The sequence below is a fragment of the Crocodylus siamensis genome, chromosome 15 (assembly GCF_052110815.1).
Source record: "Crocodylus siamensis isolate JL-2025a chromosome 15, ASM5211081v1, whole genome shotgun sequence".
NCBI lineage: Eukaryota > Metazoa > Chordata > Crocodylia > Crocodylidae > Crocodylus > Crocodylus siamensis.
In genome coordinates, this window is record NC_143409.1 from 15,870,988 (window position 1) to 15,898,453 (window position 27,466).

At 43.1% G+C, this 27,466-nt stretch overlaps 2 protein-coding genes across 2 annotated transcripts in view; both read left to right on the plus strand.

Annotated features, from left to right (window-relative positions):
* The window catches only part of CEMIP2 (cell migration inducing hyaluronidase 2), a 72,060-nt gene that overhangs the window by 3,500 nt on the left and 41,094 nt on the right, over window positions 1–27,466 (plus strand). Inside the window, exons 3-18 of the mRNA XM_090028489.1 lie at window positions 1,910–2,425; window positions 7,710–7,820; window positions 8,104–8,244; window positions 8,331–8,886; window positions 9,579–9,748; window positions 10,100–10,288; window positions 10,669–10,838; window positions 12,700–12,909; window positions 16,943–17,148; window positions 19,297–19,366; window positions 20,274–20,402; window positions 21,842–21,927; window positions 22,853–22,984; window positions 23,103–23,138; window positions 24,012–24,164; window positions 26,312–26,489. Coding sequence (XP_089884615.1) covers window positions 1,910–2,425; window positions 7,710–7,820; window positions 8,104–8,244; window positions 8,331–8,886; window positions 9,579–9,748; window positions 10,100–10,288; window positions 10,669–10,838; window positions 12,700–12,909; window positions 16,943–17,148; window positions 19,297–19,366; window positions 20,274–20,402; window positions 21,842–21,927; window positions 22,853–22,984; window positions 23,103–23,138; window positions 24,012–24,164; window positions 26,312–26,489 — 3,053 coding nt within the window. The remainder of the gene's footprint in view (window positions 1–1,909; window positions 2,426–7,709; window positions 7,821–8,103; window positions 8,245–8,330; window positions 8,887–9,578; window positions 9,749–10,099; window positions 10,289–10,668; window positions 10,839–12,699; window positions 12,910–16,942; window positions 17,149–19,296; window positions 19,367–20,273; window positions 20,403–21,841; window positions 21,928–22,852; window positions 22,985–23,102; window positions 23,139–24,011; window positions 24,165–26,311; window positions 26,490–27,466) is intronic.
* The window catches only part of CEMIP (cell migration inducing hyaluronidase 1), a 140,846-nt gene continuing 121,092 nt past the window's right edge, over window positions 7,713–27,466 (plus strand). The window contains exon 1 of the mRNA XM_090028490.1: window positions 7,713–7,820. The gene's annotated coding sequence lies outside the window, so the exon portion shown is untranslated. The remainder of the gene's footprint in view (window positions 7,821–27,466) is intronic.

Here is a 27,466-nt window from a genome sequence, read left to right on the forward strand (position 1 = left end):
GTAAAGAATTAATGATTTTATATCACTTTAACACGCAGGCTAGTCACTTGATGAGAGGCTGAGTTCCCTTTAATGCCACAATCCAATCCAATCAGCCAGGGATATTAACCATTGTCTTGAAATCAAATTAATATAATTTGAAGCTGCTAAAACATGCAAGAGCACAAAGAAGGATTTTCAGTCAACACAAATGCTTGAAATCTTACCATCTCCTTCAGATGTGTATACAGAGGAAAGAAAGTGAAGTGTGTGTAGGGATGCTATGGGCACATTCTAGGTTTCTCAGGGCATGATCTCTCGCATTGTCTTTTACTGTATTTTCTGACCTATAACATGTACCTCTTTGCCCCAAAATCAGAGTACATGTTTTAAGCAGTAAATCTGGTTTCTTAGTGGGGAAAGAAGCACTCCTGGAGATACTGTTCATGCCAGGCAGCTGCAAAGGTGACTGCCAAGGTGGCAGAGTTCTGTATTAACCCTTGCAGCCATAGCAATCAGCTGAGCAATGCAACAACCGGTAGTATCTTGACAAGGCTTGTGATGTGGAAACAACACAATTTACAGGAACTGCCTACAGTAAAGAACGAAGAGTCTTGCTCTTGCTGTCCCAGTGGTCTGCCTGGGGCTCTTATGTGACTTAGAGTAAGTCCGTGTGGAAACAGAGTGGCCAGGACATGTAGCATCCCAGGAGACGTGGTGGGTAAGGCAGCTGGTTCCAGGAGTTCCTGATGCCACATGCCCTGGACACTTGGTGTTCCCAGGAGGATGTATTTATTCTATGTCACGCAGTCCACCATGCCTCTGGAAAAATCTTTTCTTTCTGCATCCTTCTTCCCAAAATCCAAGAGGCATGTTTTCAATGGAGGTGTGTTGTATGCAAGAAAATAGAGTATTTAAAAACTGTATAATTATTTCAGTTGTTTTTGGTGTGATGAAGTTGGTGGTTTGGTTTCCTTATTCATTTTAAATAGTGCAGCAATCTGCGATGATTTCCATCTCCCAAAATGTGTCACTTATTGTTAAGCCTTTTATCACATTGAATTATGTTATTGGTTATTCTGAAGGGACTAAATAGAGCCTTTAGTCATAGCCTGTAGTATGGAGCAGGATGTAACTGCTCTATTTCCAAAGTAAACCCAGAAAGCTTCATGGGATCACAGTTCTTCCTTCCTGGTCTCCTCTTGCTCCAGGGTGAAGCCAGTTATCACAGTCTTTGAAAAGGTTCAGCCTGACCTCATGCTTCAAGCCAGTTGCTTTAGCTGAGAAGTGGAGACAAATTCTGCTCATTGCCTTCAGGGGACTTATCTGGAGAGTGGGGTTCCTACCCAACTATGTAAAGATGACGACATACCTGAGTGGGACTTGAATCAGATCTGGATCTAGCATCCTTGTAGGCCATGAAAGGGGGTAAAAGGTTTTTTCCCCCCTGTTCAGCTATGAGAGACAAGAGCTCATTTGATCTTACAGCCACTCAGATGTGATCCAGTTGTGGTCTTTGGGAGATGTCACTATAGCTTCTTGTAGAAATTATATGGACTAGAATGCACTCCCGTGGTCATGGGTTCAGATGCTATAAAATACATTAAAATTAGAAAGAACAACTGGTGTAAAATACTAGTTTAGGCCAAACAGTATGCAAAATGGTCCTTAGATCATAGTCTCTGAAAAGAGTAAAATTGTAACTTTCAGTAGCTAACATATGCTGTTGGATAATCTTCTCTTAGTTTGGTTTATTAACACATGCAATAAGCCTGCCAAATACATTTTCAGTACACTAAGCTAAAATATATTCACCGATACAGTGAAACAGTCTTAAATATTTCCTTCTAGAAAGTTTATTTCTTTTAAAAAGGATACGTGTTCTGTGGTTATGCTTAATAGGTTTATACTGTATTTATGATTATTTCAGAACCTAGCCTGAATCCCAACACTTCTTTGTGGGATATGGATTATGAAGGACTGTTTCACAGTAAGACAATTCTCCTAGGGACTACTGGCTCTTATAAGCTCTCCAGCCTATTTAGAAATAAATTTTTTGTAAGTCATGACGAAAGAAGGCCGCTGGTAACAAATCAGAACTTGACCCAGAAATTGAAAAGAGAGCAGATATCTTGTGATGTGCTCCTTAAGCTTTCCAGATACGTTCTAATGGATGCCTTTGGACCTGGCCTGGCTTGGAATATATTCCGCTTTTGTGACTGTGATGAAGAAATCAACCCACCTAAAATTCGTATCAACCCTCTCCAGCTGTTGCAATCCAAGCTGAAGCCCTTGTTGTTATCCCAAGTGCTTAAACGTCTCAGGGACATAGGAGTATTGGCTGAAGCCCAGCAATCCAAGGCCTTCTCACTGCTAAAGAAGCAAATGGTACTACCCAAGAAAACCACAAGGAAAACGGTGCAAAAACCTGACGTGAAAGAAAGCGGTAGGTATATAAGGAGAATGCATGTTTCCTGTGCCCTATGTTGTTTTCTGGTTATATTAATATTACCACCTTCATGTTATAAATTATTTATAACTTGAGCAAAACGGCAGCTCCTAAGCACTGGCGTCCTCTCTTTTGACATTACTTCTTGGCTATCCATCCATCTTGCTTTTTTCTATTCCCTGCCATATGAAAGACCCTGTTTTGTTATACTAACTCTTTGTGCTTCAGTGGGAGCACAGATCCCAAGCTCTGTGCTGGTCAGTGTATACACTCCATGTTCCTTTGTATGACATAGCCACAGTGGGCTTATGGGCTGTTCTGTCCTTTTGGGAAGCATGGTTTGCTGTTGGAGGACAGGATCATACCCAGTCCAAAAGGAGATGCTTACACACATTCCGCTATGATCCAGCATTACAGGCCCAAAATGTTGCCTGCTCTGTGCTGCGTAGGGCTGTGTGAGGCTTCGGTCCCTGATTCGATTTGGTGGAGATTCGGCCTGATTCGGTGGCCTGATCTCTGAATCTGAATAGATTCAGGGGACGCTTTAATCTCTCTGAATCGAATTGGAACCCTCCGAATCAATTTGAAGAGATTAGGAAAGATTTGGAGATTCGGACATAGACACAGCTTGAAATGTTTTTTCTACATACCTCTAGGTAGCAGGGGCTCATGAGTGCTGCGATGCTGGGGCACCCAGAGTGTCCCACTAAAGTGTGGGGGGTCCCCAGTGCAATTGGCAGCAGACCTGGAAGTGAACCAGAAGCACTTCCACTCCACCTCCGGGTCTGCTGGGGAGTGCGCCGGGGGGGCCCCCTGCATCCCCCCAGCCTGACAACCTAGGTCTTGGGGGGCACCCAGGGTCTCCCTGCGGCCAATTGCCAAGCCAGGGAGGTGGGGTGGGGAAGCCCAGGGTGCTTCCCGGCAGACCCAGAAGTGGATTGGAAGTACTTCTGGTCCACTTCCGGGTTTGCTGCCAAGCACTCCTGTGGGATGCCTCATCTGCCCCAGCATCACAGCATTCATGAGCCACACTGGTACCTTGAGGTATGTAGAAAAAACTTTTAAAGCTGTGTCTATATCCGAATCGGCATCAAATCTTCAGATTCAGGTTCGGCTGAATCAAATCAGGGACAGCGATCCAAATCTACAAATCGAATCTGAATTGAATAGGGCCCTCTTTGCACACCCCTAGTGCTGAGCAGCACAAATTCCAATACTGACTTCAGTAGGAATTAAAAATGCTCAGCACCTAGTAGGATGGGACCCATGAAAGTAAGGAGGAGCAAGAAGTTGTTGCTGGTGTCAGGGTAAGGGATGATAGATGGGTTTTGGAAAGGTTACATAGGTCAGACTGGTGTGATTTTCTGGAAAGGTTGAGGACATCTGTTACAGGAGAAGCTGTCAGAGTCTAAAAGGAGGGTTGTGGTTGTACAGTGCCCATTATAATGGGCTCCCAAGGCTGATGGTAGCCTCTGTGCTGCTCTACAGCACAGAACAAGTAGTAATTTACAGTGCATTGTAGCAAGCATTTCCGGAGAAGATAGCTATCCTACAATGTTCAACCATCAGAACAAACTGAAGTTCTCTCCAGAATTCTGCTTTTCTCAAGATGACATGAATTAATTTTCTTGCAGAGTTGTGTTAGAAATACTATTTTGTGCTAAGAAAAAAAAATAGCAGTGCTGAATATTCAATAGCATTTGCCTGTGGGAAGTGGGAAATTTTATATTAGCTATTGAAAATCTGTTTTGGCGTGGAAGATTTTTTTTAACTAACAGCAGCATATAATCTGATACAGCCTTACGTTATCCATTTTCAAAGAACAGTGTTACATTACACTGGCAGCATTCTCAAGTGAACTCGAATTAAACTTTGAAGCTTTTGCTGGGTTTACTGTTTTGAGTGGCCTCCACATGCAGTGAATTCAGCATCAGTCCTGGATTGAGACCTACTATGTCCCATTTATGCAGAAGGCTCCTGAGAAATCCTCAGACAGACATTAGGAACTGAGCAGGCTATCGGTGTGCAAGGGCGACCCCTGTCGTTACAATCTGAAACCACATGCATAAATTCAGCATGTGTAGGCAATGAAACCCATGATGCCCTTTTTCTAGCATCTGATATCAAATTTAAATCATTAAAATAAAAAGAATCCCAGGACAACACAGATATCAAAGTACTGATAGCCTTTCCATATATATCTATGTAGGTGTGTGAGCGCATTATATATAATGTGTGTGTGCATGTATGCACATAATATAATGTCTTCCAAATCATTTAGATATTATTTAGGATTGTCTGTATGTGTATGAAACTTTCATGGGCAAGCAGGATTTTGGACTTTTGGTTTCATGCAGAGCTTTCTTCTTATATTTAAAGTGCAAGGGCTTGAACTGAGTTGGTTTATAGGGACTAATCTAGATGAGTTATTTCTAAGTAAACTGTTCCATGGGAACTGCTTATTAACCAGTGAGTACTGACCTGGCTCTTCCTTCCTCCTTCTGAGCAATAGTAAGGAAACAGGATGCCACTGAGAGAGAGAGAGTGAACCGGAAAGGAAAGTTGGGGCAGAAAGTAGCATCCCTTCTTTCCTGTGTGAGTTGTATACCTCTAACAAAAGGAAATGTAGGTTATCTGGGGAACAAGCTCATGCAATAGTCAAAGTTTCTCTAAGGTGAGTCATCTATTTTCTGTTAGTTCCTCACTAGCCCCCAAACACTTATTGCAACATGCTGGGGTTTTAAATTGTTGAAAGTTTCCTAATATCTGGTGGCCCATTAGGAAAGCATAGACTCACCAACTTTGTTTTTGCCAAGCTGAATTATGGCAAACGAGTACCAGTGATGGTAAAATGAGGTCCCTTTGCAAGGAAAGGCTATATTGATGAGAAGTCTTACACAGGGGAGTATCGCTCATCATTTCCTGCATGCAGGTGTGAGGATATGTGGTCACGTTCTGACACTGAGGATGTCTCGTGTTGGAACTGGGCAGTAGTGTGTAATCTTTATGTGTTCCCAAACCAGAACATAACCTTGAAAATGAGGTTAGCTAGGGGTGAAAGCAACATTATTTTACCTTTCCGGCATCAAAACACAGGTAGTAACAGATGTTGCTTGCTCTCCTTAATGTTTCTCAGATGAATTATCAGAAAAGCATGGAGATTAACATTCTGGTTAAGAAGTGTTCAGTGCTAGGAGAAAATGACATTGAAGTTGTTCACTTGAAGGCAGCTTTTTCTTGAGGAAGCAAATCAAACCACAATAGGAGGACACAGGCTCCTTCTAATACTCCAGAGAGAAAGTGTGTTCGGAAAAAAATCTTAAATAAAGTAAGGATCTGGAGATGTATTCTGTTAGTTATGGTAGGTGATTTTTATTTTTCTCCTGAATTAGCAAGGACCCTCCGCAAGGTGCGGGAATTAAAAATTAGAGGCTGAGCATGTAATTCTTACTTAGGAAAAAAATGGTCCACTGATTTCAGCCCTTGTGGAAAATGTAGCTGAGGGCCCTTACTTAGTGATAACCCAAGCCTATGTTACATTTAGTTCCAGTATCGATGCATTAGAGTAACAAATACAGTTGAATATAACTCTAGTTAATTCTATTAAACATTTTTTATAACGGAGGTATTGCTGTTAAAGGGGAACAAGGCTGTCAGAGGATGCAGAGAACATTTGGATTGTCCAAGTGTCTCTGGAAAACACATTTTTCTTATTCCCTTGTGTCTGAAATCTTAACATTTAGGACATGCTGAATTCAGAAATCCAGACAGTTTAATTGGTAGATTTAGAAACAAACACTTTGGTATAATTCATTTTACTGGAAATGTTACCTCCCCTGTTGAATTAACCACTGTTTTGTTACATCTGTGATTACAGCTTTGTCTCGTGACCTCTGAGTACTGACAGTGCATACTACTAATGCAGCTTTTTTACATGGGAAATGACAAAAAGCTGCTTGATGTAAGAATAAAAAGACTTTAAAAATGTTTAAACACCAGTGCTAGACCCCTGTAATCGATATAACGAACTGATCCTGTAGTGAAATACGTGGCACATTCATACTTAACCTTGAAGTGTCCCTCCTTTGTTTATGGAGTATTGAAATGGGACGGCACTGATCTGTCTGTATATCAGTCTATGCTTTATAATTGTTGCTTTGGTTTTTAACTTAAACACATATTTTTAAAACCTGGTCCCCTGCGTAGGGGCTAGGAGGGGAGAGGGGTACTTAGAAATTAAACTGTAAGGGGCTTTTTTTTCCCTTGGGCTGCTGTCCCTGGCATGAACCTTGGCAATAATGTGCCCTACCCCTTGTCCACCTACAATTTCTCATGTTTTATCTGACTTACTACTTGCTAACATATCTGTAGGCCCCTGCACCATCCTCCCAAAGATGTTTAGCACCAGAACGTATTTCAGAGGTGACAGATTGAAAACAGTTTGACCAGATGATGGCCACCACTTGGTCTTTCAGATCGGCTGTGCTTCTGGCTTGGCATAATGGGATCCTTGTTGGCTTTAGCTCTGTGCCCTACCTGTGGTTAGCAGCTTGACTCCGGGTGTCCTCTCCTCTGGATGGAGGCAGTGCTTGCATTGTGGTTGGTTTTAAAGTTATCAGATGGTGTCAGATTAGCGGATGGATTTGTGGGTTCTTATCAGATTCCCTAAAAGTGCCAGTCCTCCCACTTTGCTCCAGTGCTGTGGATGAGACATGCTGCCAGCTCTGCTTCCAAAGGGAGCTGGCATCTGACATCCCAAACCCTGCTGAGATGGACAGGAGCAGAATCAAGCCCTTTGGGAGCCCGAGAGTGTAAATGGAAATGGGCTTGAACTTGCTGAGAACCTGCCCCAAGTTCTCTTCCCAGGGGGTCTGGGAGCAGTGTCCCCCCCCCCCTTGTCTGGGGACTTGTCACCATCTGCTTTGCTGTCAATCCGCTTGTGCCCAGAGAGTCCTTTCCTCCAGGGCAGTGAGAAAAGCAGGCAGAGATGTGCTGGCTATGAAGAATCGCCTCGAGCGGGAGGCAGCTTTCCAGGGGCAGACTCTTGGCTGCTGCCCCTGGCCCTGCGAGGTGGCCGGCCCCCGGGAGCGGTGCGTCTCCTGGGGCGCGGGACACGCGGGCAGGGGCTTGCGGGGCGGGGGCAGTGCCCCCGCGAGCTGCCGGGCGCGGGGCCGTGTCCGGCGCGGGGAGGCGTCACGGGCCGGGGAGGAGCCTGGCGCCGCGGCGCGTGTAAACAGCGCGGGCAGAGCCGGAGGCTGCAACAACTATGGTCTATAAATAGGGAGGCCGGGGGAGCCGAGCCGCAGAGCCGGAGCAGCTCAGCCTCGCCTCGCAGAGCCGGCGGGACGCCCGGGGGAGGCTGCACGACCCGTCGGGGCCAGGCGAGCCCCAGGTAAGGGGCGGGCGCGGGCGGGCGGCGGGCGGCGGGCTGTCTCCTGCAGGTCTCCGCCGTGCTCGGACCCGCCGCCAAGCGCTCGCGAGCGCCGCGCCGGGGGCGCCGGGCCGACGGGGCGGGCGCGGGGCAGGGCCGGGCCGGGGGAGCCGCAGCGCCGCGCAGCGCGCCCGGAGCCGGCGGGAAGCGGAGCCTCCAGCAGCAGGTGGGTAGCCGGGCCCGGGGGGCGGGCGCGGGCGCGGGCGGCGGCCGGGGCCAGTGCCTGTGTGCGCCTCTCTTGCAGGTGGCTGCCCCGAGCCCGGCCCGCGCCTGACGCCCTGGCAGCCCGGGCACGACGGCGGGCTCGCGGCCCTCATCGGCAGCGGGGAGGCGCGGCGGCTGGAGGGCTCGGCCACGCTGCACTCGCTGCGCATCCAGCACGGCGGTAAGGGGCGCCGGGGGCGTCGCGGTCCTGTCCCGCCGGGCTGGCCGCGGGTCCCGGCTGAGCAGCCGTGCCTGCCGCCTTCCCAGGGACGCTGGTCTTCGCAGATCGGCAGCAGCCCATCACGCTGCGGGCCCGCTACATCCTCATCCAGGACGGCGGGGCGCTGCACGTCGGCTCCCGGCGCTGCCCGTACCGCTCCCGGGCCACCATCTCGCTCTATGGCGGAGCCGCCGAGGGGCCGGACGTGCCGGGCTACGGGAGGAAGTTCGTGGGCGTGGGCCCGGGGGGCACGCTGGAGCTGCACGGCAGGACGCCGCGCTCCTGGACCCTCCTGGACAAAACCTTGCGCCCCGGCGGGCTGCGCTTCGGCGCCCACCAGTCCCAGAAGCAGTGGAGCAGCCGTGGCCTCAACCTGCGCGTCGTCGATGGGGGCACGGGGCAGGTGGTGGCAGCCGGCCGCTTTGACACCCACCTGTGGGCAGACGAGAGCAGGAGGCTGAGGGGCTTCCTGGCGAGTCAAGCCCCGGGGAGGGTGGTGGCAGCCGCTGTGGGAGACTCAGCGGCCAGGAGTCTGACCCTGGAAGCCCGGCTGCTGCTCAAGGAGGTTCTTCACAGCCAGCACATCCTGCACCTGGGCTACAGGTAGGAGGCAACACCCCCCAGCAAGCGCTCACTGCCAGGCTTAAAGGGAGCCGAGGCTTCCCCCCCACAGCGTGCTGCTGCCCTGCGGCCCGGGCTAGGGCCGAGCGAGCAGGCCACGACTAAGGGATCAGGTCTGCCCGCGGGAGCAGGAGCACTGCGGCCCGGCCCGGGCGCGCCTGTGCCAGGACCCCACGGCCGAGCCGCTCTTGCGCACGTGGCCACCAGCATCCCAAACCTGTAGCGCCACCATGGACAGCTCCCGGCTCCCTGCCTGCCGCTGACAGCTATCAGCTCCGCGTCGCAGCAGCAGCTGCTTATCACCCCGGGGGGCTTCTGACCCCAGCACCGGTCTCACGGGGAAGGAGCACAGGCCTGAGCCTATGGCTGGAAACGCCCGCCCAGCTGGGCGATGGCATCCCTCAGATCAAAACCCTCGTGTTTCTGCAAATAGATTCAAGAATCAAAGTCATGTTTCTGAGGGCAATAGCATAATGCGTAAAACATTAACCTAAGCAGTCATTAAGGGAACTGTGTAGTAGATCTGGGTGTTATTTAATCCAACCGTGCCAAGCTTTATTTTGAATGTGCGGTCTCTAACGCTAACTCTCCAAATGCAGCAGATCTGTCCAGGCTGTAGGGTGTTGCGGTGTGTTTCTTTCAAGATGATCATTGACTGTTCTTGGTCTCCTCAGGCAGCCCTGGGCTCTGGTTGGGGTCCTTGGAGGCGATCAGTTTTCGACCTCGGAAGACAGAAAGCAGTACCAAAGAAATGGAACAACAGGACTAGCCATAGCAGAAAGAGACTTTCAGACCTATGATGGAACCCATTTTACAGTCACTGCTTTCAGCGGATGGATAAAAGGTTTAGTGTCCTGCTCCAATCTTCTCTTTAAACTGTCCTTTTTTCCCCCTGCCATCAACATCCTAATTATATGATAATCATATTACAGACATTTCTTATATGCTTGGGTGTATGGGCATCAAAATTAAATATTAATGTCATGACACTTTTTTGAGTTTAAACTCATCATAAGATATGGGGCTGAATTATTTAATAGCCAGACCCCTGCTGCTGTTCTCTGAATTATTTAACTAAAATTGAGTCGATCTTCTGTTTAGCTAATTGCATGTATTCTTTGTTTATCTAAATGCACAGGACAGGGGTATACAGCTGTAAATAGTAATAAAAGTAACGGTGTGTTTGATTTTTCAGGGGTACCTCATAATGGATTTAAAGTGGAAGTGTCCAAAGGCATAATTCTTAGCTTGGTGGATGATGTTACAAGTTGGTTACCTGGAGATAGGATAGTCATTGCTAGTACTGATTATTCAATGCATCAAGCTGAGGAATTTAATCTCCTTCCTTGCCCTGAATGTAAAAGTAATCAAGTGAAGATTGATGGTATGACACATTTTCTTAAGCTACTGTTGTGCACAAATATTTATTGTCAGGTTTTTTTAATTCTTCCTTTCCAGCTGTTTTTGCAAGCATTTAGGCATGTAGGTGCACACTTAAGCATTGATTCCTCTTGCAGCCAATGAAAGCATTCACCTGCTTGTTTGCAGGATGCAGGCAGTAGGTTCTGGTCCTGGGAAGTCTGATCACTGATTAGAAATCCAAAGAGGTGCTCAGCGCTGTAAGATCAGACCTTTTGTATTTGAAAACCACATAGCACTCATAAAAATGCCTGATTGGGTCTTGTTAAAAGAAACTTTAGAACTGTGTGATGAAAGAATATACTAAATTTGTCCAAACAACCCCCCCGACCTTTCGTTTTACAGGCAGCCCACTTTATCTTCATATTGGAGAAGTTGTAGATGGCATAGACATGAGGGCAGAGGTTGGTCTTCTAACTAGAAATATACTTATTAAAGGAGAAATGGAGGACTCTTGTTATGGACAAAACCATTGTCAGTTTTTCTCCTTTGACACATTTGGAGGACATATTAAAGTAAGTGATTATTAATGCACATCTCTATATATTTACATCAGTTATCTACTTCCCTTCCCACTTCACACAGGAGTTACAAGGAATGATCATTGTAACTCAAAAGATACTTTTGCATTTGGATATATGAGAGAGGATATGTAAAAGTTATTGAGGTACTGGCATAACTTGAGCCAAAATAAAAGCACACCCACTGCTTCACATCTTGTCCCACATTCTCCTCAACCTTTCTCTGGACTAGGCTGGATTTGTTTGTAAGGCTTAGTCCTGACTGTAAGGGTCTGTGTGAAGTTATGCTGCTTGAAGAGAAGCAGCACAGAGATTGTGCTGCCTCCAGAAATACCATTTGTTCTATCTGTTGCTCTTCAGGCTGGCAGGCATGAGGCTGGGTCATAGTCCTTCTATTCATCCTCATTTCTCAGTATCCTAATTTTAGTGGGATAGCATGAGAAAGCAGTTCCTGTGCTTCCCAGACCTTCTATAGCTGTCAAATATATGTGCATATTACCAGAAATAAATATTATGGATGATGTTCTCCTAGTTGGGTTGGATGCTGCTCTTCTAGTATGGGTTTGATGAATGGACTGTAAGGTGGATAGAAAGCTGCCTGGATCACCGGGCTCAGTGGGTGGTGATCAATACCTCATTGTCTAATTGGCAGCTGGTATTAAGTGGAGTGTCCCAGGGCTTGGTCCTGGGGCTGGTTTTGTTCAGCTTCTTCATTAATGATCTGGAAGATGACATGGAGTGCACCTTTAGCAAGCTTGTGAATGACACCAAGCTGGGGCGGGAAGTAATAGATACACTGGAGGGTAGGGCTAAGATTCAGAGTGACCTAGATAAATTGGAGGATCGGGCCAAAAGAAATATCATGAGGTTCAATAAGGACAAGTGCAAAGTCCTGCACTTAGGATGGAAACATCCTGTGCACCGCTACAGGCTGGGGGCTGCCTGGCTGGGCAGCAGTTCTGCCAAAAAGGACCTGGGGGTTACAGTGGGCAATAAGATGGATATGAGTCAATAGTGCGCCGTTGTTGCCAAGAAGACTAACAATGTGGTGGGCTGCATTAGTAGGAGTGTTGTTAGCAGGTTGAGGGAAGTGATTATTCCCCTCTATTCTGCACTGGTGAAGCCACATCTGGAGTCCTGTGTCCAGTTTGGGGGCCCTCGCTACAGAAAAGATGTGGACAAATTGGACAGTGTCCAGAGAAGGCAACAAAAGTGGTTAGGGAGATGGGGCACAAGACTTCTCAGGAGAGGCTGAGGGAACTGGGCTTGTTTAGTCTGAAGAAGAGGAGACTGAGAGGGGATTTTGTAGCAGCCTTCAACTACCTGAAGGGGGTTCCCAAGAGGATGAAGCTGGACTGTCCTCAGTGGTGCAAGATGGCAGAACAAGGAGCAATGGTCTCAAGTTGCAGCAAGGGAAGTCTAGGTTGGAAAAACTTTCTCACTAGGAGGGTGGTGAAGCACTAGAATGGGTCACATAGAGAGGTGGTGGAATCTTTTTCCCTGGAGGTTTTTAAGGCCCAGCTTGACAAAGCCCTGGCTCGACTGGTTTAGCTGGGGCTGCTTTGAGCATGGGGTTGGACTAGATGACCTCCTGGGGTCCCTTCCAATTTCTATGATACTGTTCCTTTTTGTTATCACTTCCCTGGGTATTTAAGAAGTTGAAACACTTGTCAACATATGCAGCATTTGGGCCCATCCTACACTGAGGTCAGTGAAAGCAGAGGACTCCCTGTCCTTTGCAGGCCCAGGCCCTTCATTACTTTACACACCTGTTGCCTGCTGGAAAAATATGTATTTTTTCCTGTCATGCTTTTGTACTGAAAATTTTTCCTTAATTCTGTCTTTGTCTCAACAGATCCAAAGAAATTTTAGCTCTGTTCACATGGAAGGAGTGGAATTAAAAAACATGGGGCAGCAAATACTGGGCAGCTATCCAGTGCATTTTCACTTGACTGGAGATGTGGATGAGAGAGGAGGATATGATCCCCCTACTTACCTAGATAATCTGGCCATTCATCACTGTTTCTCTAGGTGTGTTGCCATACATGGAACTCATGGCCTTCTGGTAGGAATACATTTTATTGTCATTCTACTCCTTCTTTCATTTTTTTACTACTAAACATGGGGAGAAACAAGTAAAATGTCAGCAAGATTTTAAAACAGTACAATTACTTACTGTGGAACATTACTTTTATTTCACTAGTATATTTTTTGCCCTGATACTTTTGATGGTATCAAAGTTACTGGTATCAAAATGGATGGTATCAAAGTTAGACTGACACGGTAGTTTTATCTGTTGAAAGAAATATTGAGTTCTGTGTTTTGGCATACTTTTAAACTTGATCAAAGATATTGAAATATTTGTCCCAGGTTTGGGCAAACTTCGGTGGTATGGAACTTGAATTTAAAATGTAAAGGTGCCTTCATGTAACACATCAAAGTTACAGGCTTTTTAGTTTGCACCAGAGATACTAAATAGAGAGATGGCTGAGCTAGGAACAGGGTTAGACTAATTCAAAAAATGTTCACAGGACTAATGGAAAGAAATATGAGCAACAAGGCCCCAGATGGCTTTTTTTGGCATGTCAATGCCAAGAGAGCTTGGGAATTTGGCTTTGGGTCAAATTCTGACAGTGTGGAAAGGGCATTCTAATAAAGGACTAAGACGAAAATGTATTCAGTAAAGAAAAGAAAAGGTTTCCTGCACAGATCTGGTCATCTCCAAGTTCTGCACACCTTTGATGACCTGCGCTGGTGCTCTGGATAAAAACCTCCCCAACGGGGAAATACTTATTTGGAGGGAATGTTACATATGTTTCTCCATAAATGCCCTTGACATTGACTCCCAAGTGCTCCTCAGGGAAGATGATTCTTGCTCCTGGATATAGAGCTGTTTCAAGGTAGAATATAGATGTATATTATTTTACAGCATGTGGATGTGACCATCTAGGGGGAGCATTTTCACCAAAAGCCAGAATTTGATGCTGTCTTTGTGAGTTGAAGGGGCTCTGAGAGCACTTTGCGTGTATCACAGGATCTGGTTGTAATGTCCAGGCTGGCAAAAAACATTGATTATCATCTTATAGAGAACGTGTATGTGTATGTGTTGGCAGAGCTCCCAGAAGGCTCAGCCAGAAGTGGATGGAGTTAACAGACATTCTCCTTCTCTCTACCAAAACCACTAATTTATATATGACTTCCTGAGTCAGGTCTCTGGTATGAAAAATGAGAGCACAAATGGATGTTGACCTTAGGTGGAATAACTTGTGGTCTTAATCCTTCAAAAAAGTGCAGTCAGTAAGGAGCTATCTGTGATTTCACATCTGTTAACTAAATCAAAAATCCAGGTATAAAATCTAGATCTGGCATATGGGTTTACAAGGGCTTGGAGCTGATGAATCAATGGATACACTGTATAGCAAGGTGTAAGTGCAGTATCTGAATCTGTGAATGAAATCCTTTCGTTCTGATACAATAATGAAAATAAATCTGTAGCTATTTTTCTCAAACTCAACTATAGATGCTCTGATATGTACATACTTTTGGTACTAGATTATGAAACTTCAGAGTCTGTAGCAGAACAATTTAGATAGGGCTTGTTTTTACCCCAGTGTTTTATGACATTATTTAGCGAAGTGCAGCATTTTCTGGCATATTGCATGCATGTCAGTGCAGTAGGTCAGGTTCAGATATCTGGTTTTGTGCTGTGCCAGGATTGTGCATGTCATAAATCAGCAGCATCATAGCACAGCTTAGGTTACTTACCACAGTTGAAAAGCAGGTTGTGACATGCCTCTCGCTTCACTGACATGTGTAACACATATCATAGACTACTGTAGCAATTACTGTATAGTGTTGCAGTGCATAAAGGTCATTTATGTTGTACTGCTGAGCTATATATATTTCAGTGTGTAAAAGCATCCTAATTATCTGATGTTGGAAACACTACAGGGACTAGACTGAAGAATGGACAGTTTCAATTGTAGGCATATCACCCCTTTTATCACTTAGCGCTAATATGCTACCCCTAATTTCACAGGACCACAGGTACTCTGTCTTTTCTGATATATATTCATAATATATTATCTATATGCCAGAATAAGCAGCTCTTTAGATGTTATTTTAACCTATGCATTTGGACCCCCATCTTTCAGTGCAAATATAAAGGCCCTTTAAATAATGCTGTATTATTCCCAGTTCTTTTTCTGAGACCCATATTCATAACCCACAGCTAGGTCCATGAAAAGCAAAGCATCAAACTGAAATTCTACTGCTCTTTTGAACGTGGACCTACCGTTCATCACCACCTTCTTCCAAAGAACAGAACAGAACAACAGTCTTGTACAGCTCCTTAGCAGACCAATGTTGGCTGAAAATGCTGCTTCTGCCCATCATAATGAGGGAGATACCTGGTTAGAGCATTACCATTCCTAGCAAGCTGGCAATGTCACCTCTGATTATAGATGTAATATGCAATTGTAGTTCATTCCAACATATAGATCGAGGAAATTGTGTCTAGTTTAATCATCCACCTGTGTACCTACAGAAACCAAGTGGGTTAATATTATTTAATTTTACAGTCTTTACACAGACACAGCTCTGACTGATATGAAAGGGAATTTTGCATGTATAAGTAGCAACTGAGTGTGCCCATTTCATTTGAATTATAGAGTTAGGCTCCAGTAAAATACTTAAGCTATCAAATATGATTTAGTAACAAATAGTATTTTATCTGGCCTGATTTAGTATTCATAGTTACAGCAAGCCTTTCTAAATTTATCTTTGTAAGACTGTACATCAAAGGAAGCTTGTGTTAAGCCCTTGTGGTCAAATTATGATTTAATGCAGTATCCATGTGCACGTCAGTTAATCTTACGTGAGCTGCGACAGTGGAGTGTAATCTCCACACAACCTTTACAGATCATTAGGGATGCCATGGTGCTGCAGTTTCTGAGAATGCAGGAGAAAACTTCTAGAAATATCATACTAGGGCACACCATTAATAAATCTTGTACTTTTCTTGCGAAATGTCTTAGTAAAGCAAACTAGAGCATTACAAATAATGCATTAACGTGTAAAACATGCTTACTGTTTTGGAATATTAGGAATAACTTGGGGATTAGTGGGTAAAGTAGTGATTAAGACCAAGGAACCATTCTGATAATTGGCTTGATTTATTAACAAACTACAAGTTTGCTTCACATACAGTATAATGTAACATACTGCAGAAGTACAATTGCAAGTTGTGGAAGACTTCAGTGTCAGGATCCCCAGAGTCTGCTGGCCAGGTGTCCTGGAGATCTTGAGAGAAATCCTTGGCAGGATGTTAACCGCTGTCAGGAGAATCCTGATGCTTCCAACTTGTGACAGTTGCTTACGCATTTTACGTTCTATCAAACATAAAATTATGTTCCGGTGGTTTTGAGAGTAAACCAATCATGTTTTACAACTTTTTAGTATGGTTGAATTTTACATATGGTTTACTGACCAGGGGATCAACCTTAGCGGTACCAGCTGCGCTATATCAGCATCCAGTTATCTTGTTTTTTTTATGTTCCACTGTACCCTGCTGCCTCTGCCTGCTCCCTAAGGAGGGCCATGCCAAACCACCCCTTCTACAACCCAATCAGTGACAGGTCTGAAGTGTCAAACCATACCCTTCTACAACCTGCTCATTGACAGGTCGGAAGTGTCCAACTGACAGGGGTTACAAATAGGTCACAATATGAGTCATCTCAGTTTTCAGTGTGCAATAATTATATTGAGGCACAGAATGGCATTGCTTATTGCTAAGCATTTTGCTAAAGTAGGTTTTAACCCTACACTTACTTTGCTAGAGATACATAGTCTATGATATTGTAAGAAATCTTCTCTCAAAAACTCGAGTCGTTTACTATTTTCCCTCAGTTACACATGTGAGTCTACTCAAATTAACATCAACAGAAATTTCACTATTGACAGCAGTGTGAATAGGTTCATGATCTTCAGCTAATAAGCACTTTCTTCCAGCCTTATTAGTGCTGAGTATCATTTAATTTATCATTAGTTCCAGGGCAACTTATTCAATGTGTAACCAGTATTTTATATGTTTGGTTCAGGTGAAAGATACTATTGGCTATGATACCCTGGGTCACTGTTTTTTCCTTGAGGATGGAATGGAGCAACGCAATACATTTTACCACAACTTGGGCCTTCTTACTAAGTCTGGAACCATCTTGCCTTCAGATCGTAATGAAGCGATGTGCCTTGCAATACGTACCAATGTATATGGAAATTATATTCCTCTGCCAAGCACCAATTGCATGTAAGTAGTCAAGGAAGTATAATTATTATTTGCACTTAGCACTTTGCATCCTCAAAGCTTTTTAAGAATAAACTAAGATTTTTAGAGAGTGGGGTTCATTTTCTCTAAGTTGGGTGCTACTATTTGGGTTTAAATGGCAAATTTTTAAAATTATTTTGAGCTACTAGATAAAGTACCTTAATAGTAGAGATTCATGGAAGTATCTGCTAACAGGAATATGAATCCTAGTCTGCGAATATTGCTTGTAATCCATTTCCATCACTGTTTCTAGAAAGAGATAATCACATTATAGAAGTTTGCTCATTTCTGAACCCCTTTAACTCTCTTTAGATAGGATGTTGAAGGCTCCATGAAGTCTGCCTGATTAAATGGGGCTCAGTTCAGTCCTAGCTTAAGCTAACATAAATACCAATTACTTCAAAGAGAGTTTCTTGCCTGTTTGCCCTAGAGATGAATTTGGACCATAGCATCTAGAGTAAGCTGGTCATTAGTAGATGAGTACTTTAGTGTCTAGAGTCTATTAGAGGATTTAGTGAGACTGTAGAAATTAACATAAATTATAATTAACCTTGTTTATTGCACAAGTAAACAGTATTATTGTTGCCTGGAGTCTACTTCCAACTTGGAAAACCAGTCCATTATACTTTGGGCACTCATGTAACTCTGTTTTTCTCTACTAGAGTTGCAAATGGGGAATATTGTTTAGTATCCCTGTATTTTCCAACACACCATGTTGTGTTGGAAAGAATTTAAGGATCAAATCCTGTCCATTTTACTCTCTAGGGTCCTACTGATTTCCTTGGAGCTCCTCATCTATGTATGGTCAAACAGACAGAATATTGCAGTTATTTGCTTGGCCCTTTCCTGCAAACTAGTAATGTCAGTGGGATATGGACTAGGGCTGTGCAAAATTTTGCCGACTGTTTTGTTCTGACATTGTTTCGATCAATTTCGAGGTCAAAACAGCAAAATTGGAATGAAGCAAAGGCCATCAAAATAGCCTCGAAACAAAATGAGGCTGGTCGAAGCATTTCAAAAGTTGAAATGTTGCAACCATAGGCTGGGGATGCGAAGTCAGTCCAGCTGGGCTGACTTCCCATCCCCAGTGCAAGATCTGGCAGGGAGTGGGAGGCAGCCCAGGTGGGCAGCTTTCCCATCCCCCACGCTACATCGTGCCAGGGGCAGGAGCCCAGCTGGGGTGTTTCTCAGTACCCCATACTAGATCATGCCAGGGCATCAACAAGCAGCCCACCTGGGCTGCCTCCTGGCCCTGGAGCGATCTAGTGTGGGAGACAGGAAAGGAGCCCAGGTGGGCTGCCGCCCCTGGTGTGATGTAGCGCTGGGATAGGAAGTCATCCCAGCTGGGCTGACTTACCATCCCCAGCAAAACTCAAAACAGTGTCAAAACATCCTTTCTGTTTCAACAGAACGGAATGGAACAGCTGTTTCAACTCAAAATGAAATTTGAGATGACATACTGTTCCCATCGAAACTCAAGGCAAAACGGACAATATTTAACATAGCGTTTACATGCAGTATTTATTGGCAGTAAGACATTATTTTTTATCAAGTGTTGATCTAAGTACATATAGTTTCTGTTTATGCCACTGTGAGTCTTTCCTTTGAATCAGTGGGTCTCCTTTATTTCAACAAAGGTCAAAATAACAACTCTGTTAATCCTATTACTACTGAACCATTTGCAGCTTCCACTGGACTTGTTCAGTTACCCTTCTGAAAATATTGTAAATCCAAGGAGAGTTATAGACCTGACTTCCTTATCCTGGAAGTTCTAAAAAGCAAAACAGAAGTTCAGTTTCCAAACTTTTTTCCATAGTTTAATTCTGTCCCCAACATTTTCTTGGGGGAAAAAAATGATGTAAGGTTTCCTTAACTTTCATTTGAACAGAGCACAGATTTTGTGTTAATAGTCTCATATAATTTACAGCATTTTCAATATGTGGCTTCATAAACGAACATGCCTTACATCACTTGACAGTTTTACTTTCCTCAAAGAGCATCATTTAAAAGGTGCTGTGAAATATTAAAAGTCAATGGGAGTGCTGTGGCTAAAATCCAATGTGGCGCTATGAAAATTTAGCTCTTCCTGTTTAGTTACCACCAAGGATCATTTTTATTTTTTATTTTCAGGGCTGTCAGCACATTCTGGATTGCTAACCCAAACAACAATTTAATAGGCAATGCAGCAGCTGGTGCTCAGGTAATATTATTGAATAGTAATTGATGTGCATGCAACTCCTACTGAAGTCATTGGTATGAAAGCATCACATATTTAGTGTATCCTTGTAAAATTTGGGTGCATATTGCCAAAAAGAATTAGGAAATGATTGACCTAATACAACATCTGTGTTAGCAGTATGGACGTTCCATTTGTGCCCTGCTGCATCCCTTGTCTGCAGTGGTTCCCCTTAAAAAGCTACTAACTGGTTACAGCTATCACACTGGTATCAGTGATACCAGTTTTTCCATGTTATAGAAGAAGTCATCTACTCTATCCCCCTGTGCTGAGACAGGATCAGCTATTCTTAGCCATGCCTCATACATTTGTCTAACTTGTTTTTAAAAAGCTCCATTGATGAAGTTTCTATGACAGCCCCAGGTAATCTACCACAGTGTTTAACTAGTCCTAGTTAGAAAGATTTCCTAAATTATTTCATCTGCAGGAAGTAATTGTGTGGTGGCTGGTGAATGTTGACTTCTTAACAATGATAACTGCATTTTCTAATAATTAAAATATAAAATTGGAAGCACAGTTTTGTACCAAACGGTATTTGTTTCACAGCACTTTCTGTTTATATGCAATAAGCCAAATTTGCAAACAAACTGCCTAAATTGCACGTGGAACTGCCTAAATTGCACTTGCCACATTTGTTCATGCAAAATCCACAAGTAGGTGCTCAATGAGCCCATGCACGGCATCAGACACATCCGCCTGTGTGCACAGACATGCTGGGTTTGTATGCACAGTTTGCAAACTTGGTTTAGGATACTTCTTTGAAAAAAACAGATTCTATGCATTTAATCTGTGCAGGCAGCAATGCTAAGTACTACAGGATCTTGGAGTTGTTTTCCCTGTCCCATATTATTAACATGTCATTATTTTATAGGATGTTGGGATATGGTACATCTTCCACCGGGTTCCAACGGGACAGTCTGAGGGACAATATCCAGAGGGACAAGCTGAGTTTACTCCCTTGGGGATATTTTACAACAACAGGGTCCATTCTAATTTCAAGGCATGTAGGAGATTTTCATATATTATCACAAATATAATCATAAGGATCAGCGCTTATTGTATACAGTTCTCAGATATTCGGAAGGTCAGTGTGAGAGATGCATTTCCATAGTGCTGGTTTAACAGTCAATTAGCAGTCAATTAACAATCAATTTTCACATTATTTCTGTGAGGCAGATGAGTGTTGATGTTCAAACTGAGGCAGTATAAGCTGTTTCTTGGTATGGAGCAGTGGTTCTCAACCTTCTTGGACTCAAGTCACCCATCCATAACTTTTGTGAACTGAGTGGCACCCAATTTCAAACACTAACTGTATATACTACAGTGCTTACCTCCATACACAGGGGCTGGGTAGTAGGAAAAGCCCAAGCCCAGCTTATCTGATTGCCTCTTCACACCTTGTGGCACCTTTCAAAGGATCTGGAAGACCCCACGGTGCCCTGATATCCTGCTTGAGAATCACTGGTGTGGAAGAATGTGTGAGTGCTGCTCACTGTCACACGGCACAGAGGGGCACGTGCTATGGAGGTGATTTATGGATATAGAGGGAGTTATGGATTTCATGGATGCGGTAGTAGGAAAGTGCAGAAAGCCTTATGCTTCCCTCCTAGCACAGTGCATTGTGGGTGGTGGGCAGAGGACCTGGAGTAGGGTTTTGGGGCCAATACATTGCTTCTGACAATGAAAACTAACCATTTAAATCTCTTTGAAAACATTTTCCCAAAATGTGAATTTAAAATAATCACTTTTCATTATTTCTCAGAATTCCAGAATGAGAGGAGCCAAATCTTATTATTTAGTTGGGGGTTTTGTTTGTTTATCATTAGGAAACAATGAGGTGGATAAAGGAAAGTCAAAACAACTTTGTTGTGCTCTATCCATATATATTGTATGCTGGCTCATGTGTGTGTGTCTGTGTACATGGGAACAAGCCACACATATATTATATGTTCATTTTATCAATGTAGTAACGGCATTTTTAGATGCATGAATTGCATTCTGTTTTTTTTGTGAAAGGAATCCAAAATTAAAAAGAGTTAAGGCCATGGCCCTTAGCAGGAGCACTATTTATTAACTGCAACATTATTCTTTCCTGCAGTCGTCAGGGGCTTGTTTCCTTGAGTAAGAAGGTGATGAGGGATTCAGTTCGTTGCTTTGGCTCTGAAGCCAGACTAAAGCAATGATGTAAAGGGCACAGCACTTCAGTATTCTGCCCTGGCTTTGACATACTATACTAAAGCTACTGTAATGCCTCAGTGAGTCAGCATTCAAATGACACAGAGGTCAATATTTGGGATGGAGAGCACTGGTATGCATAGCACTTAGTGCCTGAACTCAGGGGCTGCCTGTGTGGAGTGTTCTGTTTATAAAGCCTTTTGATCTTTGTCATGTGTTGTCAGTCTCCTGGTGAAAACAGTTGAAATCATATCTATTTTTCAGGCTGGCTTGTTTATTGGAAAAGGAGTAAAAACAACAAAAGCCAGCGCTGAAGATCCTAGAGAGTATCTTACTGTAGATAATGCTAGGTGAGTAAATGCTACATGGCTAACATGTCTTAGTTTATTTTATTGTTTTAGTGTCTTCAGACCTTTACAGCATACACAAGGGCCAGGTTACTTTGCTGGATGGAACATATGGGAATATTATCTCTGATGTACACAGGCAAACATTTCGAAATTACATGCTGAATCATACAAAATTACTGCTAGAGATGTGCATTTGGGATTTACAGATTAAGTAGAGAAGCCTTTGTAAAAGGATATGGTTTTCATAATTATATTAATGTACCAGTGGACTGTGCTGCTTGTTGTTAATTACTTACAGTAGTTTAAACCTAGATGGCGACATTCATTTTGTACCTTAGTTTCTACAGTTAATACTAGACCCTGTCTCAAATCTTCAGTACAAACATTTTAACAACCTTCACACTCGGGAATATAAATTTTACTGTAAAAAGCCTCTGCGGGCTTTGTCACTGAGATGAAAGGAAGTAAGTTAATGCTCTGGTCTTACCCACCAGGGTCTTGCAAGTGTATGGGGTATAACTCTCTAGAGATCCTTTGTTGTGCTTAGGCTTGTCTCCTCCTCATGCACTGGTGCTCTTAAGAGTCTCTATAGAAAGTCTCCAAGGGGTTTGGATAGTCATGAAGGTACTTTGGAAAATCCAGCCTTAAAGAAAAACTTTGAAGTCAAGGAGAGCTTTCGGACTTACCTCAGTAAGGCCAGAATTTGACACTTAAATGTTTGCTGGCTTCAGTCTTGGAGTAAGATACAATAACAGAATGAAACAAATATTTTCCCAGTACCTATTATTATGCTGAAATAGAAACAAAATTACGTCTTTAATCTCATCAGGTTGTATTTGGAAACAGCTTTGACCAATAGGACCTCCTATGTCTAACATTGTTTCCCATTTCTCTTGTATAATATTAACTAGTTTTCTGCCTTCAGGTTCCGCCCACATCAGGATGCTGACCCTGAAAAGCCACGTATTCCTGCATTAATTGATGGCCTCATCGCTTTTAAAAATAATGACCACGGGGCCTGGGCCAGGGGTGGGGACATTATTTTCCGCAACTCTGGGTAGGTTACTACAATTACTGTTTATATTCATCTCATTACTAGCATAGGTGGCTTTTATTTGATGTTAACTTATCTTATATTTCTAGTAATTTTCACATTTGGATTTCTTTCTTCCTAGGTTTTCAGACAATGGAATTGGACTGACTCTTGCTAGGTAATTTTATTTCTCACAATATGTCTTGTTTTAAGGTTATGTCCAAGTAACAGACTAACGAATAAGAGGCGAGGAGAGATCCCCTGTAATTACCTTGAAATGCAAGAAAATCTCTCATTTCATTCCCCAACCATCAGCCCTACCACATATATAACCATTAATGAATGCAACAACACACACTTTCCATTTCTTTGCTTTGGTTTGTTTAGATAATATGTCATAACCCCTGACTATTTCCTTTTGGGCTGTGTTTAGCCATTAAACTGAACTTTTTCGTGTAATTCAAGGAGATTTTAGTCCTTGTACGTTGTTCCATGCATCAGTGGCAGGAAAAGGCCCTCTGTGGGGTTGCAAAGTGGTTCTTCTGACCATATTGCCTCCAGTTATGGTCTGCAGAAATTATTTGTGCTGTTTTTAATCCAAAAACTGCTGGTAGTGTGATAACATTTAGACATCTGATTCAGAGCTCATTGCAGACAATGAGAATCTGTCTGTTGACTTCAGCTTTGGATACAAATCTAGCTGTGTATGTGTTTCCTCACTTATTGGAGCATTTATATACTTCCCCCTCCCATATGTGTGCTAGAATTTGGCCATATTATGATCTAGTGTGGAGGATACTATATAAAAACTGTATTTGCCTGGACTACTAAACTGCTCTTAACAATGATGCTTAATTACTGAGCTACCTTTATTACAGATAGTAATTGGCTGACTTCTGCAGATGTTTTTAAACCATATTTTTTATGCCTGTAGATTCCTTATTCCGAAATGAAAAACGATGCTGTTTCAGAATCTTAATTAAAAGCACAGTTGAATGTATTTTTAATTAATCTTTTGAACTCTGCTGTGTTTTTCTTTGTCTAATTACAGTGATGGAACTTTCCCAACAGATGAGGGCTCCAGCCTGGAAGTAACACAGTCTATTTTTATTGGAGAAAGCAACAACGTTGGCTCCCAGGGAGGACAAAACAGCTACTGGGGGAAAGGGGCAAATGGAGAATATAGGACCCTGCCCAGGAACAAGTAGGTTATTCATCTAGCATTTTTCCTTTTATTAGCATAAGAAAAATGTGTGCTAGAATAAAAGCCTTAGGACTGAATGTGGCAACTAAGGAGTGGATGTTTAAACTATTATGCTGGCCATAACCAATGAATATCCAAATAAAACCCATTCTTCAGACAAATAATTTGAGAGCTTTCACTGTTAGATGTCCTTGATTTAATTTTCTGCCTAATTTATTAGTCACTAGAGAGTGGATTAGAAAACCTGAAAGAAATCAAGTTGCTTTTCTTCAGGGTGACAATCGCATTCAGTGTCTGGACTGAGTAGCTCTCTTTCCATATACCAGACCTCAATTGTAAATATTGTCTTGTGCCCAGACATGCCAGTGTGGCATCAGCAGGGCAATTTCCATTTGAATAGAGTGGGTGGGAAGGCAAGGCTGCCTACACACCTTACCTTCTCTCTCTACATAGGCTCTGGTGCCCAGGCATGCTTTGAAAGAAAACACATTTGATCCCCCTTTACCTGATCCTATATTCTTTACAGAGGCAACCTGCCACCACATTCACTAAGCAAGAACGTCTGTACTGTCTTCCTTTTTGTTTCTATCAGTGTGCTATAATGTTTTTAGTAGGTGTATGTTTCCCTTTCTTCTCATTATAACCTATGCATAGTTTGACAAAAAAAGAAACAGAAAAGAAATGCTACTTCATGTCTCATTTCTCTTTCTATGGTTGCATTCTCTTTCTCTTCGTTTGTACAGTAATACAGCTACCTTTTCAACAGCCAGTATCCCCAGCTACAGTTATAGAAATATCCATGATTCTTCAGGGTAAATACTGAACAAATAGAAATGCCAAGATAACTGTCATCAATCATGGCAAAATGCTATCATGGAATGTGTAGTTAAGCAATCGGTAATGATACACAATGCATTTGTTGAGTGGTTATAACATGCCTGGCATGCAAATATCCTCTAGACATGTAGCCAAGAGAGCCATATGAAGTAGAATCTATGCTGTTTAGCAAGAACAGTTCAAGTCACTTTGAATTATTTGTCTGAGCTCTTACAGTACCAGCAGTTGCTTGAAAGGTTACGCTGGCGTTCAAAAACACTTTTATCAATCTAATTTAATAATCTTTTAAAATAATCCCTGTTGTTAAAAACTGCTACCTGACAACATTTCTGTTCTTTCAATAAAAGTCAATGCTAGATGTAAAGTGCATTTTGTATGAGGCCTACTGCTGGATGGACAGTATTGAAAAATTAAGTCCCTTTATAGTCAACAGAATAGACCTAATGCAAGCAGTCACATTGAGAAAGTACAGACATTCAGAAGTCTTGAAGTGGACTCTATCTAAGTTACATGGTTTTCTGTAAGTGGCATAGTTTAGATCACTAGTGAACATTCGCCCTTTGGTTGGGGTGCAAATCTTAGACTGGGTTTTGCCTTTTTTACTACTATAAATGTAGTAGTAGCTGGGGTGCAAATCTTAGACTGGGTTCTGCCATCTGTGTGATGAACTTCTGTTCTCTTATGGGCATAGACCAGTTTCCAATCACTTATACTGGTAAAAGTGTAATGCCTGTACCTGCCCATTGGAAGGGCCTAATCTAGAACCCATTAAAATCAATGGGACTCTTCTCATTAACTTCAATGGGTTTTGGATCCGGCTCTGTTCTCTCTCACCTAGCGAAATGCACCCCAGATCATTTCCCAGTGCACTGTGTTTTGGGATGCTGCTTGTTTATATTTTAGGACATTTTGTAGAAATTCTATAGCCTGGAGATGCACATATGGTCATTTGGGAAAAAATGAAATCTTACTCCTTCATTTTACTTTTCACCATAAAAAGCAATGGAGCAGAATGGTGTATGAGTTCATGTTTTTGTTGCTTGAGCAATTCAGCTTTGCCTAAGTCTATGAGCAAGGTAGATGTAAACATAATTATACATGCCTTTACTGGTACAGTCCATTATCACTTGTACAGGTAACCAGAGCCACCCTTTAGATAAACACCACCTGTGTGAAACAGAATGCAAAGAATATGCACTCAAAACACACCCAAAAGGGCATAATGATTCACCAGTGACCATAATGGCATCTCCTTAGTTCTTGCCCACACTTTTAAAACAGAACTCTTTGCTTCTTCTTAAATTCCACAGGACCTTCCCCATCCGTGGGTTCCAGATTTATGATGGTCCTGTCCGGATGGCAAAATGCACTTTCAAAAAATTTACCACCACTGCTGATAGATACTCAAGTGCCATCGGCTTCTTCATGAAGAATTCCTGGCAGATAAGCCCTCAGAATAACGTATCACAAATCAGGATGGAGAGAAGTGTAAGTGTTTCCAAAAGTCTTTCTCAGTGGTGAGAGATTTACTGTTGAGAAAGTGTTCCCAAACTAGGGTGGATGCTCCACTGGCTGGGCCAGCTTGACGTGCCATCAGTTCTCTCTTCAAAGAAATTATTTAAGACTGTAGTTTGAGAACTGCCGCTCAGACAGCTTCCTTCAGGATAAGAAAAGCTACAAAATCTGAAGAAGACTAAGATATCAGCTCCAGCGGTCCAGATGTTCAGCTGCTACTTATCCCTAGCACCATTTACTTTAGTGGAGTGATGCTTATGTTGCCAAGAGTGTGCAGTTTGATTTGTGAAGTGTCAGTACATTGAGTAAATCTAGTGGTTTGCAATGGTGAATCTGACCAGGTCAGATAAGGACTGCTGAATCAGGCTCCTTATTTTTGTGCTGGTCAGGGTCATAGGATACTGGACAGTTCCAGTCCTTGGATTCATGTGGGGAATCACCTTTGCTTGAGTCTGGCTTGAGAAATTACTAATTCCATAAAGCTTCCTTCCAGAGATTGTAAACTATCCCTACCTCAATCAAAATGAGTCCTAGACTCCATATAGCATTCATGAACTCAATAGCATTGGCCTGAGGCCTGGCTTTGTCTTTAGGACATTTAGGAACACTGTAATATTGACCAAAGCCATTGTCTTTGGCAGAGCAAGCAGCTTTCTGTGTCTGCATCACCACACCTTATATTGACTTTAGGAACATGTTTTATACAAAGCCTGTATGCACAGTCAGTTGTGTGGTATCCTTGTAAAATTACTGTTTCTTCATTCCCGTGCATTTCAGTAAATCAGACTTCAGGATCTACCTGCTGTCTGCACATGTGGCACCTAGCACCAGAACAAGAGGAAGTGTAATTTAGCTGAGCATTTTTTACATTCCTCACAGGGAGATGGCACCACTTGAAAGAAAAAAGCGTTAGACTGTGTTTGGAAAACCTGGAAAACCTTATCTTGCCG